This window comes from Aquarana catesbeiana, linkage group LG12 (assembly GCF_042186555.1).
Source record: "Aquarana catesbeiana isolate 2022-GZ linkage group LG12, ASM4218655v1, whole genome shotgun sequence".
NCBI lineage: Eukaryota > Metazoa > Chordata > Amphibia > Anura > Ranidae > Aquarana > Aquarana catesbeiana.
In genome coordinates, this window is record NC_133335.1 from 2,355,924 (window position 1) to 2,369,546 (window position 13,623).

General features: G+C 52.2%; 1 protein-coding gene across 4 annotated transcripts in view; it reads right to left on the reverse strand.

Moving 5' to 3' along the window:
• Positions 1-607: 607 nt before the first annotated feature.
• Positions 608-13,623, reverse strand: part of RAB11FIP4 (RAB11 family interacting protein 4) — a 92,991-nt gene continuing 79,975 nt past the window's right edge. For all 4 annotated transcript variants that reach the window (XM_073607102.1, XM_073607101.1, XM_073607104.1 and 1 more), the window contains 10 exons: positions 13,380-13,514; positions 10,378-10,413; positions 10,169-10,268; positions 8,445-8,548; positions 6,686-6,826; positions 6,246-6,327; positions 5,846-5,983; positions 5,396-5,554; positions 4,218-4,361; positions 608-3,621 (listed from right to left, as the gene is read on the reverse strand). In XM_073607102.1, the coding sequence (XP_073463203.1) occupies positions 3,505-3,621; positions 4,218-4,361; positions 5,396-5,554; positions 5,846-5,983; positions 6,246-6,327; positions 6,686-6,826; positions 8,445-8,548; positions 10,169-10,268; positions 10,378-10,413; positions 13,380-13,514 (1,156 nt within the window). In that variant the 3' untranslated portion in view covers positions 608-3,504. The remainder of the gene's footprint in view (positions 3,622-4,217; positions 4,362-5,395; positions 5,555-5,845; positions 5,984-6,245; positions 6,328-6,685; positions 6,827-8,444; positions 8,549-10,168; positions 10,269-10,377; positions 10,414-13,379; positions 13,515-13,623) is intronic.

Here is a 13,623-nt window from a genome sequence, read left to right on the forward strand (position 1 = left end):
ACCCCCTTAAAAGGAGAATTGTGTTTTTTTTACAACTACTATTCCTTTATACTTTTGAAATTTACAAATGTGGCAATTTAGACATTGGATGAAAGGTTTAGCAGTGGGAGATAAATAATGCATTTTATATACAAGTATATAGATCAGAGCAAGATGAGGGACAGAGGGACATTGTTCCAAATCAGGGACAGCCCCTCCAAATCAGTGATGGTTCCTCCAAATCGCACACAGTTCCTCCAAATCCGGGACAGTCCCACCAAATCCGGGACAGCCCCTCCAAATCTGGGACAGTTCCTCCAAATCCGGGACAGTCCCTCCAAATCTGGGACAGTTGAGAGCTATGCCCCCCTCATATGACTTTGTCTTCCCCCTCCCCCGTATGACTCTACATGAACTCCAGCTACCAGTTCATAGGACATTAGAAAGGCCCGCTCCGCTCAGTGCTAATATTAGGGCTGTGTGTGGTGTGGCCCCGGACCCAGGCTAGGGTCCTCTTCATAGTCAGAGGAGTGATGGCTGGGTCATGTGATAGGACCCCCCCCCCCAGATCGTGATCAGACCCCCCCTCCCCCATACACACAATGTAAAGAAGCACACAGAGACCACACAGAAGTCAAATCATTTATTTACACAAATTGTAAACATAACACAATTCATGAATGTCGGAGGGGCGTGTATCATTAACATCCCGCCCACTGTGTGATGTCATTAGTGCAATCATCTATAAAGGGTGGGCAGGAATCATGGGTGCCAAAGAGTACCTGTCCTGTGTACAGGGTGGAGGTGACATCACAAGGCGTGATGGGCCCCTCACCAACCCATTGGGTGCAGAGCTCAGCTGACAGCACCTGGCCAATGACCCAAGGCGCTTTATTCGCAGGATTTCAGGATAATTCTCTGAGGAGTGTCATTTAGTACCCCTCCCCCCCCCCCCAGAACACCCCAATACATCACTTGTAGCGGGTCCCCAGTGTGTCCTTCACAACGCCCCTCCGACACGACACACCACCTATCCGTAGAAAGAAACACAAGATCTCTGGAATTATCAATGTGGCACAAAGTGTAGAAACTTCCAATTATTTACATATGTACAGTGAAGGATGGCACCATAGGGGGTGGCGCTGTACAGGCGGAAGGCACAGCGCCAGTGAACCCAACAACATTAATGAGTGCAAGACGTTATCTGTGTAAAATCTGCTATACATTCAGTATTGAAACATACTGGCCGGTGCTATATACAGCCCACAGGAGGACCGGAGCGGGTCTGTGTGCAGTGTACCCTCTATCGCCCTCTTGTGGTGAATATTGCAGGGTCTGTGTGCAGTGTACCCTCTATCGCCCTCTTGTGGTGAATATTGCAGGGTCTGTGTGCAGTGTACCCTCTATCGCCCTCTTCTGGTGAATACTGCAGGGTCTGTGTGCAGTGTACCCTCTATCGCCCTCTTCTGGTGAATACTGCAGGGTCTGTGTACAGTGTACCCTCTATCGGCCTCTTGTGGTGAATATTGCAGGGTCTGTGTACAGTGTACCCTCTATCGCCCTCTTCTGGTGAATATTGCAGGGTCTGTGTACAGTGTACCCTCTATCGCCCTCTTCTGGTGAATATTGCAGGGTCTGTGTGCAGTGTACCCTCTGTTGCCCTCTTGTGGTGAATATTGCAGGGTCTGTGTGCAGTGTACCCTCTATCGCCCTCTTCTGGTGAATATTGCAGGGTCTGTGTACAGTGTGCCCTCTTCTGGTGAATATTGCAGGGTCTGTGTACAGTGTACCCTCTATCGCCCTCTTCTGGTGATTATTGCAGGGTCTGTGTACAGTGTACCCTCTATCGCCCTCTTCTGGTGAATATTGCAGGGTCTGTGTTCAGTGTACCCTCTGTTGCCCTCTTGTGGTGAATATTGCAGGGTCTTAAAAAAAAAAAAGAATATTGCAGGGTCGGTGTGCACCGTGTCCTTCATCGCCCTCTTCTGGTGAATATTGCAGGGTCTGTGTACAGTGTACCCTCTGTTGCCCTCTTGTGGTGAATATTGCAGGGTCTGTGTACAGTGTACCCTCTGTTGCCCTCTTCTGGTGAATATTGCAGGGTCGGTGTGCACCGTGTCCTTCATCGCCCTCTTCTGGTGAATATTGCAGGTCTGTGTGTACTGTGTCCTCTATCGCCCTCTTGTGGTGAATATTAGTAGTGTATACAGGGGTTTGTATGTATGACTGTGTATATACGCATTAATTTTAATCTGTCCCAAAACTCTATACTTGTGTGAGAGGCCTCGGATGGAAGCAGCTGTGCTTTCATGGCTACATGTTACTTCTGTGATGGTGTCTTCGTCACAAGGGACATCACCTGCCAGGAGCTGAAAAAAAGATCAGCTTTCACCCGATGCTTCTCCCACAGGGACTATTTTTTGTACAGGTGTATTTCCGTTGTTGTTGGTATTTATAGGGTCACCCTAGCAAGCAGCAATATTTTAGCCTTCGGTGGATTATAATGTCTTCTAGTATCTGCTGGGACTTCCTACAACACACTTTTATAGTTGTGTTCCCCAACACAGCCTCTCACTTCTCCTGCTGCATTTTCCACATGAAATATCCAGCAAGGGAAGCGTTTGCCAGGCAATGAGGAATAAAACTCAGAGGAGCGAGGTTCTGGTGATTGGGAAGTGGGGAGCACCCTGCTATTGTGGGCGGAGTAATTCAGGTGAGGAAAGGGATCACACGGCACACGGCCCCGCTCCTCCTTGTAGGGTCAGAGCTGCAATCTGGATTTTGACCTTTTCTGGAAACACCAGAGTGAACGGGTCCCGCAAATTCTTCTTCAACAGAATGTGAAGGTCAACAAGAGGTAGAGTCATGTCATGATCAGGCAACTTCCCATCATGCCATGACATCCATTGTTCCAGTCTTACTAGGTTCTTTCAACTTCATCCAGGCGTCAGCCATGACATCCATAGTTCCAGTCATACTAGGTTCTTCCAGCTTCATCCAGGAAGCAGCCATAACATCCATCCTTCCAGTCATACCAGGTTCATCCAAGGAGTCACCCATGACATCCATCTTTCCAGTCATACCAGGTTCTTCCAGCCATGACATCCATCATCCTAGTCATACTAGGTTCTTCCAGCTTCATCCAGGCGTCAGCCATGAGCTCCATTGTTCCAGTCATACCAGGTTCATCCAGGCATCAGTCATGACATCCATCTTTCCAGTCATACCAGGTTCATCCAGGCATCAGTCATGACATCCATCTTTCCAGTCATACCAGGTTCTTCTAGGTTAATCCAGGTGTCAGCCATGGCAATCCATATTTCCAGTCATACCAGGTTCTTCCAGGTTAATCCAGGTGTTCTGTAGCAGCATCAAGTCTTAAAGTGTCTTGGAGGGGAAACATGGGGGTCAGTGTGCAGGTTGGTCTCCGGAGCGCACTACAAGGACATTGAAGCTAGAAGACCTATTCCTAGACAAGGACAGGACAGTCAATGGAGTGTGATGAGTGTCAGTGGAGTGAACCGGTCACTGTTTGATCTCCAGGATGGAGGGATTGTGGTCCAGGATAGCCAGAATAATCTTGTCCATATATTGCCGCAAACGCAGGTTGATCTCCTCTTGTTCCTTCAAAGCATCCATCAGCTGAAAGAAAAAAAAAAAAATCGGATTATTGAACCTTGCTATTCCTGGTGGCCCAAATGCCCAACATCTGCCTCCTGTATACCAATGCAGGGCCAATAACAGAGGATTCTAGGGGGCAGCCCCCTTTACCTGGGATATGGGCAGGTCCCCCAATTTTGGGTGGCGCACACACACACACACACACATGCCAGGCATAACAGAATTCTGTAACTAAACTACTCCTGTGTACAGGATGAGAGGGGGTCATAGCATAAAATTCTGAGTAACAGTGCCCCCAGCAGGCCAGGAATAACAGAATTCTTGAACCGAACTACCCCTGTGTGCAGGATGGGAGGGAGTCATAACAAGGACTTCTGGGTAGCAGTAAACCCAGACAGTAAATTTGAGGGGTTCCACAATAGGCACTTCTGGGTGGCAGCCCCTCCGCCTTACCTAGGATGACGGGGGCCAAGAAAATTAGAGACAGACCCTCACAAGAGATATAGAGTACAGCAGAACTGAGCGGTGATCTAATATAATTATAAAGAGGGAAGGAAGGGGGCAAAGCAATAGCCAAACGTCTGCGTCCAGCGTCTGTCCTCAGGCGGCCATCTTACCTCGTCCTTGGAGGCGGTGTCGATCTCAGCTGCCAGTGACTGCGCCTTCGTCTGGGTGGAGAAGAGATGCTTGGCTTCATATAGGCTGAGGCTGAGAATCTGCCCGCTGAGGTCATCGTTCTGGTCCCGGAGCTTCTGGTTGTCCTGGGAAAGGAGCACAAGGGTTAGAAAACGGTTGGGACCGTGTCAGAGATCCAACAATGGGGTGTCCGTACCCCAGAAACACAGCCGCAATGCATTCGATGAAGAATTTACTGTGGTTAATATATCTAAACCAGAAGTCTCCAAACTTTTCACTATGACCACCATACTGGAAATTTTACACATTTTTGCAGGCTGGAAAAAAAAATCAGTTTCATAAATGAAAAAAAAATGTAACGAATGAATAAGGCCTCATTTACACTTGTGCGACTGACATACATGCGATTTTGTAAAGCTCAAACAATCACAGAGTCTGCTTTTTGACCCCTGTCCCAGGTGATCCCTTCTGCAGAGAAGCCCCTCCCAAGCAAAATTGTCCATCCATCTCTGTTCCGGGTGTCCCTTCTACAAGAGGAAAGAGCTCTTAGCCATAACCCTAAACCTAACCCTTGCCCTAACCCTTGCCCTAGCCATAACCCTAGCCCTAACCCTAACCCTTGCACTAGCCCTAACCCTAACCCTAGCCCTAACCCTAGCCATAACCCTAACCCTTGCCCTAGCCATAACCCTAACCCTTGCCCTAGCCATAACCCTAGCCCTAGCCATAACCCTAGCCATAACCCTAACCCTTGCCCTAGCCATAACCCTAAACCTAACTCTTGCCATAAACCTAACCCTTGCTATAACCCTAAACCCAACCCTTAACCCAACACTTGCCCTAAACCTAACCCCTGCAGCAAGAAAAGGAATTGCGTCACACTATTTATGTTATAATTGGTCAAAGCCAAAGTCACATCAAAGTTGCTCTGTAAAGTCACATAAAGTGTGAATGAAGTCTAAGTTTTACTTAAAAATCCTCTTTCCCCAAATCTAGCAGAAGAAAATCAGCACCCCCTAATCTGCCACATGAGACATGGGGTGCTAGCAACTTTGTATCAGAAAACTGCAGCTTTTTGTGGTTTCTTGTCTTTCTGGATGGATTAATGGCAGACAATCTGAACTGATAGCGCCCCCTCCAGAGATAAGAGAGTCATTACCAGTTTGAGGCGTTTGATCTCCTGCTCCAGCTCGGATTCGCGGGTTTTGGCGTTGTATTCGTACAGTCCCGTCGACGAGCTCCGCCCCCGACCATTCCTCTCGCAGTCCAAGCGGTACACCTGTAGGTGCTCCAGCTCCTTCCGCAGATCTTCAATCAGCTGCAAATGTACAAAGCAGACAGATCTTCATCATTCTAGATAGTAGGCCGATTATTACAGGAAAGTCAGAGAGGAGCGGGTCATAGAACGCACAGCAGCCTTCCAAGCCCCTGTACTGGGAGCGGGGTGGAGGAAAATCACATGATATTTTATGCAGGTTTTAATGGATTCTCTCAGTACAGCGCCATCTAGAGGCCAATGTATTATGAAGTATTAGGAATTTACAGGAAGTGACCAAATAATAGAATGAGAAGGGGTCCAAATCCCAAATAATATACCGCACATTCACACCTCTTGCGTGGCTTCGCGTTCCCGCTGGAAGTTCTGCCGGTTTTGCCGTAATTTATCCATCATTTTCTTGTATAGATCCATCTCATCCTTCAGCCGCAGGCTGGTGTCCTCCAGCCTATCAGACATGCGCTGTCTCTCCTGAGGAGCAAAAAAGAACAACAACTTTATTTGCAGGAATAGATATGGTAGAGAGACTCATTGGGGGAGATTTACTACAACCGGAGCACTCAGAATCTGGTGCAGCTGTACATGGAAGCCAATCAGCTTCTAACTTCAGCTTGTTCAGTTAACGTTTGACAATAAAACCTGGGGGGGCTCCCCTGCCCCAGTACTCCCTGTAGGCCCCCCCACAGAACTCCCCTTGGGCTCCTCTCGCCCCCCTCATACCCCTAGTGCTCACCTCATCTATCCTCTCTGTATGAGACTTCAGTCTGGTGATGCTGGTTAGTAACTCTTCATTCTCCTCCTCCAGCTCCTGAACCCTGAAACACGGACAGAAAATTGGAACTTTTTGGCTCATCTTAGTATGAAGACAGGTCCTCTTCATGGACCTGACACAGGAAGTCCTGACAATAAAATAAACCATGGTAGGGATCGCTGTATATTATGTGTCTGTATGGAGTAGGGAGTGGTTAAACCATGGTCATCATTCCACTCCCACACCATCATGTAACTCACATATTGCTTCATTGCTGGAGCAACAGGCAAGAGGATTCTGGGATTACATTGAATTCAGACAGGGTTTGCACTGAGGTGATCCTGATCCTTGTGGCCTACTTTCTGGGTACACAATCTCAATCTGGCCTTTAGTGAGAGAATATAAGGGTGGAGAGACCTTACCTGGCGTTCAGCAGTTCGATCTCTGTTCCCTTTTCCTTCTGCAGTCTGGAATACGTTTCCCTATGCCGCTTCAGCTCCTCATCCATAACCTGATCCGACCTGGTCTCCTGGTCCTTTAACAGTTCTTCCAGTTCATGTACCCTGCAGACCGCATATTCCATCACAATCAAATCTGTCCACCGCCTGTCTCCTGTCTCTCATCTGCCTCCCAGTCCACCGTCTGCCCCCTGCGTCTCGTCTGCCCCCCAGTCCACCGTCTGCCCCCTGCATCTCGTCTGCCTCCCAGTCCACCGTCTGCCCCCTGCGTCTCGTCTGCCTCCCTGTCCACCGTCTACCCCCTGCGTCTCGTCTGCCTCCCTGTCCACCGTCTGCCCCCTGCTTCTCATCTGCCTCCCAGTCCACCGTCTGTGCCCTGCTTCTCATCTGCCTCCCTGTCCACCGTCTGCCCCCTGCGTCTCGTCTGCCTCCCTGTCCACCGTCTACCCCCTGCGTCTCGTCTGCATCCCTGTCCACCGTCTGTGCCCTGCGTCTCATCTGCCTCCCAGTCCACCGTCTGCCTCCCTGTCCACCGTCTGCCCCCTGCGTCTCGTCTGCCTCCCAGTCCACCGTCTGCCCCCTGCGTCTCGTCTGCCTCCCTGTCTACCGCCTGTCCCCTGCATCTCATCTGCCTCCTTGTCCACCGGTTGCCCCCTGTGTCTCGTCTGTCTCCCTGTCCACCGCCTGTCCCCTGCATCTCGTTGGCCTCCCTGTCCACCGCCTGTCCCCTGCATTTCGTCTGCATCCTTGTCCACCGCCTGTCCCCTGCATTTCGTCTGCATCCTTGTCCACCGCCTGTCCCCTGCATCTCGTCTGCCTCCTTGTCCACCGCCTGTCCCCTGCGTCTCGTCTGCCTCCTTGTCCACCGCCTGTCCCCTGCATCTCGTCTGCCTCCTTGTCCACCGCCTGCCCCCTGCATCTCCTCTGCCTCCTTGTCCACCGCCTGTCCCCTGCATCTCGTTTGCCTCCCTTCCCACTGCATGTCCGCTGCGTCTTGTCTGCCTTCCTGTCCACTGCCTGCATCTCGCCTGCCTCCTTGTCCACCGCCTGCCCCCTGCATCTCCTCTGCCTCCTTGTCCACCACCTGTCCCCTGCATCTCCTCTGCCTCCTTGTCCACCACCTGTCCCCTGCATCTCCTCTGCCTCCTTGTCCACCGCCTGCCCCCTGCATCTCCTCTGCCTCCTTGTCCACCGCCTGTCCCCTGCATCTCGTCTGCCTCCTTGTCCACCGCCTGTCCCCTGCATCTCGTTTGCCTCCCTTCCCACTGCATGTCCGCTGCGTCTTGTCTGCCTTCCTGTCCACTGCCTGCATCTCGCCTGCCTCCTTGTCCACCGCCTGCCCCCTGCATCTCCTCTGCCTCCTTGTCCACCACCTGTCCCCTGCATCTCCTCTGCCTCCTTGTCCACCACCTGTCCCCTGCATCTCCTCTGCCTCCTTGTCCACCGCCTGCCCCCTGCATCTCCTCTGCCTCCTTGTCCACCGCCTGTCCCCTGCATCTCCTCTGCCTCCTTGTCCACCGCCTGTCCTCTGCATCTCATCTGCTTCCCTGTCCACCGCCTGTCCCCTGCGTCTCGTCTGCCATGGCCTGTTCCATTTGTTTTGCCTCCCTATCTGTCTGACAACTTTCCCCTCTATTCTTGTGTCTGTTCCCTTTGTCCCGTCTGCCTATCACTTCCTTATGTCACCTCAGTCTATCATCTGTCACTCTTCTCTGTGGCTCACCTGTGCACCAGCTGGGTGTTCTCATGCTTTAATTTGGACTTGACATCTCCGTTTGTCTGGTTGTCGTTCTCCAGCTCCGTCACCTTCTTCTCCAGGTAACTGACCTGTGACAGGGACACAGACAGGTTATACCCAGTCATTTTTAAATGACCCATCATTTCTGCAGCTCAAGCAATCAGCCAGCAGGGGGCAGCATTGGCTTGAAATAATTTCTAACCACAAGATGCTCGTGGACTACAGCAATGTCACCACTGCTTCCGCCACTAGGGGTCGCCACACACCTCCACTATACCCAGTTTTATAATGACTTGTTGCCTAACATGGGGCCATTATCATCCACCATCTCCAGAACATGCAGCTTCTATCTCAATAGATCAATACGATCAAACTGGGATCACACGCAGGCACAGGGGAGACGCAGCAGTTCTGAAGTTGGTGGCATTTCACCACGGTGATTCATTTCTGCACACAAGACGCACAACATTATTTCATCAGGAAAGTGGAGGCGAGGTCGCCCTAATTCTACCTTCTGGAGACAGAAGTCATCAGGAGAATTAAAAGTTTGACCGCAATGTGGAGATTTGACTTAAGATGGTTTATGGAAATCCAGGAGACAAAGTGTGCCGGGTACTCTGCGAATAATCCATCGCGTCCTCAGCTGACGGTAAACAAGAGCGCAAATCAGTTGAGGCCACAAGCTGAGCTTGTAACAGAGTTATACAGAGAGATGGAACAGACCAGGGTGGAGGGATCCTGTGTAGCAGGAGAGGATGGCGCCACACCACCAGGGTAGAGGAGTCCTGTGTGGTAGCAGGAGAGGATGACGTCACACCACCAGGGTAGAGGAGTCCTGTGTGGTAGCAGGAGAGGATGACGTCACACCACCAGGGTAGAGGAGTCCTGTGTGGTAGCAGGAGAGGATGACGTCACACCACCAGGGTAGAGGAGTCCTGTGTGGTAGCAGGAGAGGATGACGTCACACCACCAGGGTAGAGGAGTCCTGTGTGGTAGCAGGAGAGGATGACGTCACACCACCAGGGTAGAGGAGTCCTGTGTGGTAGCAGGAGAGGATGACGTCACACCACCAGGGTAGAGGAGTCCTGTGTGGTAGCAGGAGAGGATGACGTCACACCACCAGGGTAGAGGAGTCCTGTGTGGTAGCAGGAGAGGATGACGTCACACCACCAGGGTAGAGGAGTACTGTGTGGTAGCAGGAGAGGATGGAGTCAAAGCAGAGGGATCCTGTGTGGTAGCAGGAGAGGATGACGTCACAGCGCCAGGGCAGAGGAATCCTGTGTGGTAGCAGGAGAGGAAGGGATTTTGTGTAGTAGCAGGAGAGGATAGCGTCACAGCGCCAGGGTGGAGGAATCCTGTGTGGTAGCAGGGGAGGATGATGTCACAGCGCCAGGGTGGAGGGATCGGGATCCTGTGTGGTAGCAGGGGAGGGTGGCGTCACAGCACCAGAGCAGAGGGATCCTGTGTGGTAGCAGGGGAGGGTGGCGTCACACCGCCATGATAAAGTTATCTTATGCCATAGTGGAAGAAGCACCCTGCTACCATATTTAGTGATGGGCAGAACTTATTTCAGTGCACACTGTGTAGGAAATATGGAAATTCAGAGAGGCCAATCTGATTGTCAGAAAATTAAGGAATTGCTGACAATTATTCCTCAAATGCTAAAAGATAATAATAATTCTCAGCATTTTCAAACACACGCCCCCTACCTTCTCTGTGATGTCATTGTCACAGGAGTCAATGCTGTCCCGGAAGAGGTCCTCTGTGCTGCCATTACTGCTACTCAGGTTACTGTTGTGGAAAAGCTGCCTGCAAAAGAAAAGTCACATGACCTGTGAGGAAACCCGTCTTCTCTCCCGAGTCTATACACTGGTCCAAGCCAGTACCCCAAATCATCCCCTACATAGGTGGGACTTACCTCCCAAATGCTGTGCTGGTGATCTTTCTGTTTGGGCTGCAAGTGTGAAAGAAAATGATAAGAACGTATTAATACCTACAGAATGAACATTAACTGTCCCCAATCACACCACCCACCCCGGCTTCAGACCATCACTGTGTGTACCCAGGCCTGACCCCAATCACACCATCCACCCCAAACCTCAGACCATCACTGCGTGTACCCAGGCCTGACCCCAATCACACCCCCCACCCCAAACCTCAGACCATCACTGCGTGTACCCAGGCCTGACCCCAATCACACCCCCCACCCCAAACCTCAGACCATCACTGTGTGTACCCAGGCCTGACCCCAATCACACCATCCACCCCAAACCTCAGACCATCACTGTGTGTACCCAGGCCTGACCCCAATCACACCCCCCACCCCAAACCTCAGACCATCACTGTGTGTACCCAGGCCTGACCCCAATCACACCATCCACCCCAAACCTCAGACCATCACTGTGTGTACCCAGGCCTGACCCCAATCACACCCCCCACCCCAAACCTCAGACCATCACTGTGTGTACCCAGGCCTGACCCCAATCACACCACCCACCCCAAACCTCAGACCATCACTGTATGTACCCAGGCCTGACCCCAATCACACCCCCCACCCCAAACCTCAGACCATCACTGTGTGTACCCAGGCCTGACCCCAATCACACCCCCCACCCCAAACCTCAGACCATCACTGCGTGTACCCAGGCCTGACCCCAATCACACCACCCACCCCAAACCTCAGACCATCACTGTGTGTACCCAGGCCTGACCCCAATCACACCACCCACCCTGGCCTCAGACCATCACTGCGTGTACCCAGGCCTGACCCCAATCACACCCCCCACCCCGGCCTCAGACCATCACTGCGTGTACCCAGGCCTGACCCCAATCACACCCCCCACCCCAAACCTCAGACCATCACTGCGTGTACCCAGGCCTGACCCCAATCACACCACCCACCCCAAACCTCAGACCATCACTGTGTGTACCCAGGCCTGACCCCAATCACACCACCCACCCCGGCCTCAGACCATCACTGCGTGTACCCAGGCCTGACCCCAATCACACCACCCACCCCGGCCTCAGACCATCACTGTGTGTACCCAGGCCTGACCCCAATCACACCCCCCACCCCAAACCTCAGACCATCACTGCGTGTACCCAGGCCTGACCCCAATCACACCACCCACCCGGCCTCAGACCATCACTGTGTGTATCCAGGCCTGACCCCAATCACACCACCCACCCGGCCTCAGACCATCACTGCGTGTACCCAGGCCTGACCCCAATCACACCCCCCACCCCGGCCTCAGACCATCACTGTGTGTATCCAGGCCTGACCCCAATCACACCACCCACCCGGCCTCAGACCATCAATGCGTGTACCCAGGCCGGACCCCAATCACACCATCCACCAATACCTCAGACCATCACTGCGTGTACCCAGGCCTGACCCCAATCTCACCCCCCACCCCGGACCTCAGACCATCACTGCGTGTACCCAGGCCTGACCCCAATCACACCCCCCACCCCAAACCTCAGACCATCACTGTGTGTACCCAGGCCTGACCCCAATCACACCACCCACCCCGGCCTCAGACCATCACTGTGTGTACCCAGGCCTGACCCCAATCACACCATCCACCTATACCTCAGACCATCACTGTATGTACCCAGGCCTGACCCCAATCACACCACCCACCCCGGCCTCAGACCATCACTGCGTGTACCCAGGCCTGACCCCAATCACACCCCCCACCCCGGCCTCAGACCATCACTGCGTGTACCCAGGCCTGACCCCAATCACACCCCCCACCCCGGCCTCAGACCATCACTCCTTGTACCCAGGCCTGACCCCAATCACACCACCCACCCCGGCCTCAGACCATCACTGTGTGTACCCAGGCCTGACCCCAATCACACCATCCACCCCGGCCTCAGACCATTACTCTGTGTACAAAGGCCTGACTCCAATATCCTGTATACCCGGACCTTTCTAGGCCTCAGATCATCTTTCTATCTACCCAGGTCTGACTCCAACCATCTACCCATCTGAGCATGGCCTCATCATACTATGAACTTGGGCTTGAACCCATTGCTCAATCCTCTGTGATCTGACCCCAACATTTCGTCCACACAGACCTGACCCCATTACTCCATCCACCAGGGCATGGTCCCATCACACTGCCCACCTGGGCCTGACCCCATCGTAATGTCCACCTGGGCCTGACCCCATCATAATGTCCACCTGGGCCTGACCCCATTACAGTGTGATGGGACCAGGGCCTGACCCCATCATAATGTCTACCTGGGCCTGACCCCATCATAATGTCTACCTGGGCCTGACCCCATCATAATGTCCACCTGGGCCTGACCCCATCATAATGTCCACCTGGGCCTGACCCCATCGTAATGTCCACCTGGGCCTGACCCCATCGTAATGTCCACCTGGGCCTGATCCCATCGTAATGTCCACCTGGGCCTGAATCTTTTGCCTGGATCACCTGTGTACAACCCCATCACACCTTCCACCTGGGCCTGACCCCATTGCTCCATCCACCCCATTATGCTCCGTCCAACTTTGTGTACCCTGGCTTGAAACTATGTACAGTAATCTCCATTCACCATAGAGCAGCATTGTTTTCTACTGGAATTCCACATGCACAGCCTGAACTCCTTCAGTGCTAAAGGTACCAATTTGCGGAGTCCATTGTTAGGTCTTCAGATTATCAGTGGTGTTTAATTAGGGAACGTCATGTGGTCACAATGTAATCTGGCCTTCCTCCATGTGTATTGTATAGATGTGTTCGTATACAATGTCTCCATGATATAATGGCACCATTGTGATCAGTGTTTACTGTCTGGGCTCCGTCTCCCATGCTGTTTATCTCACACATCCTTCCATTATTCCTGTCCTGGAACCCATCCCTCCCTACAATAAGGAAGATTTAATCACATCAGACTGATGGGAAGAGTCACCTGTTGGCTTTGAGGTTCTTCAGGCGGGCCTCCAGGTCGTTCAGCAGGGTGATCTTCTTGCAGCACTGCGTACAATACATGTCCAGTAACTCGCTGTTGTACATGTGCCTCATTTTACGAGGAGTCTGTCCGGCACTGCGAGGGGGAAGAATCTACGTCATATACAGGAAATCTATTGTATCAGACAGGCATGGGGAGCAAATTGTCATCAATAGTTGTGGAAAACGTCTCGGGTGTTACATTT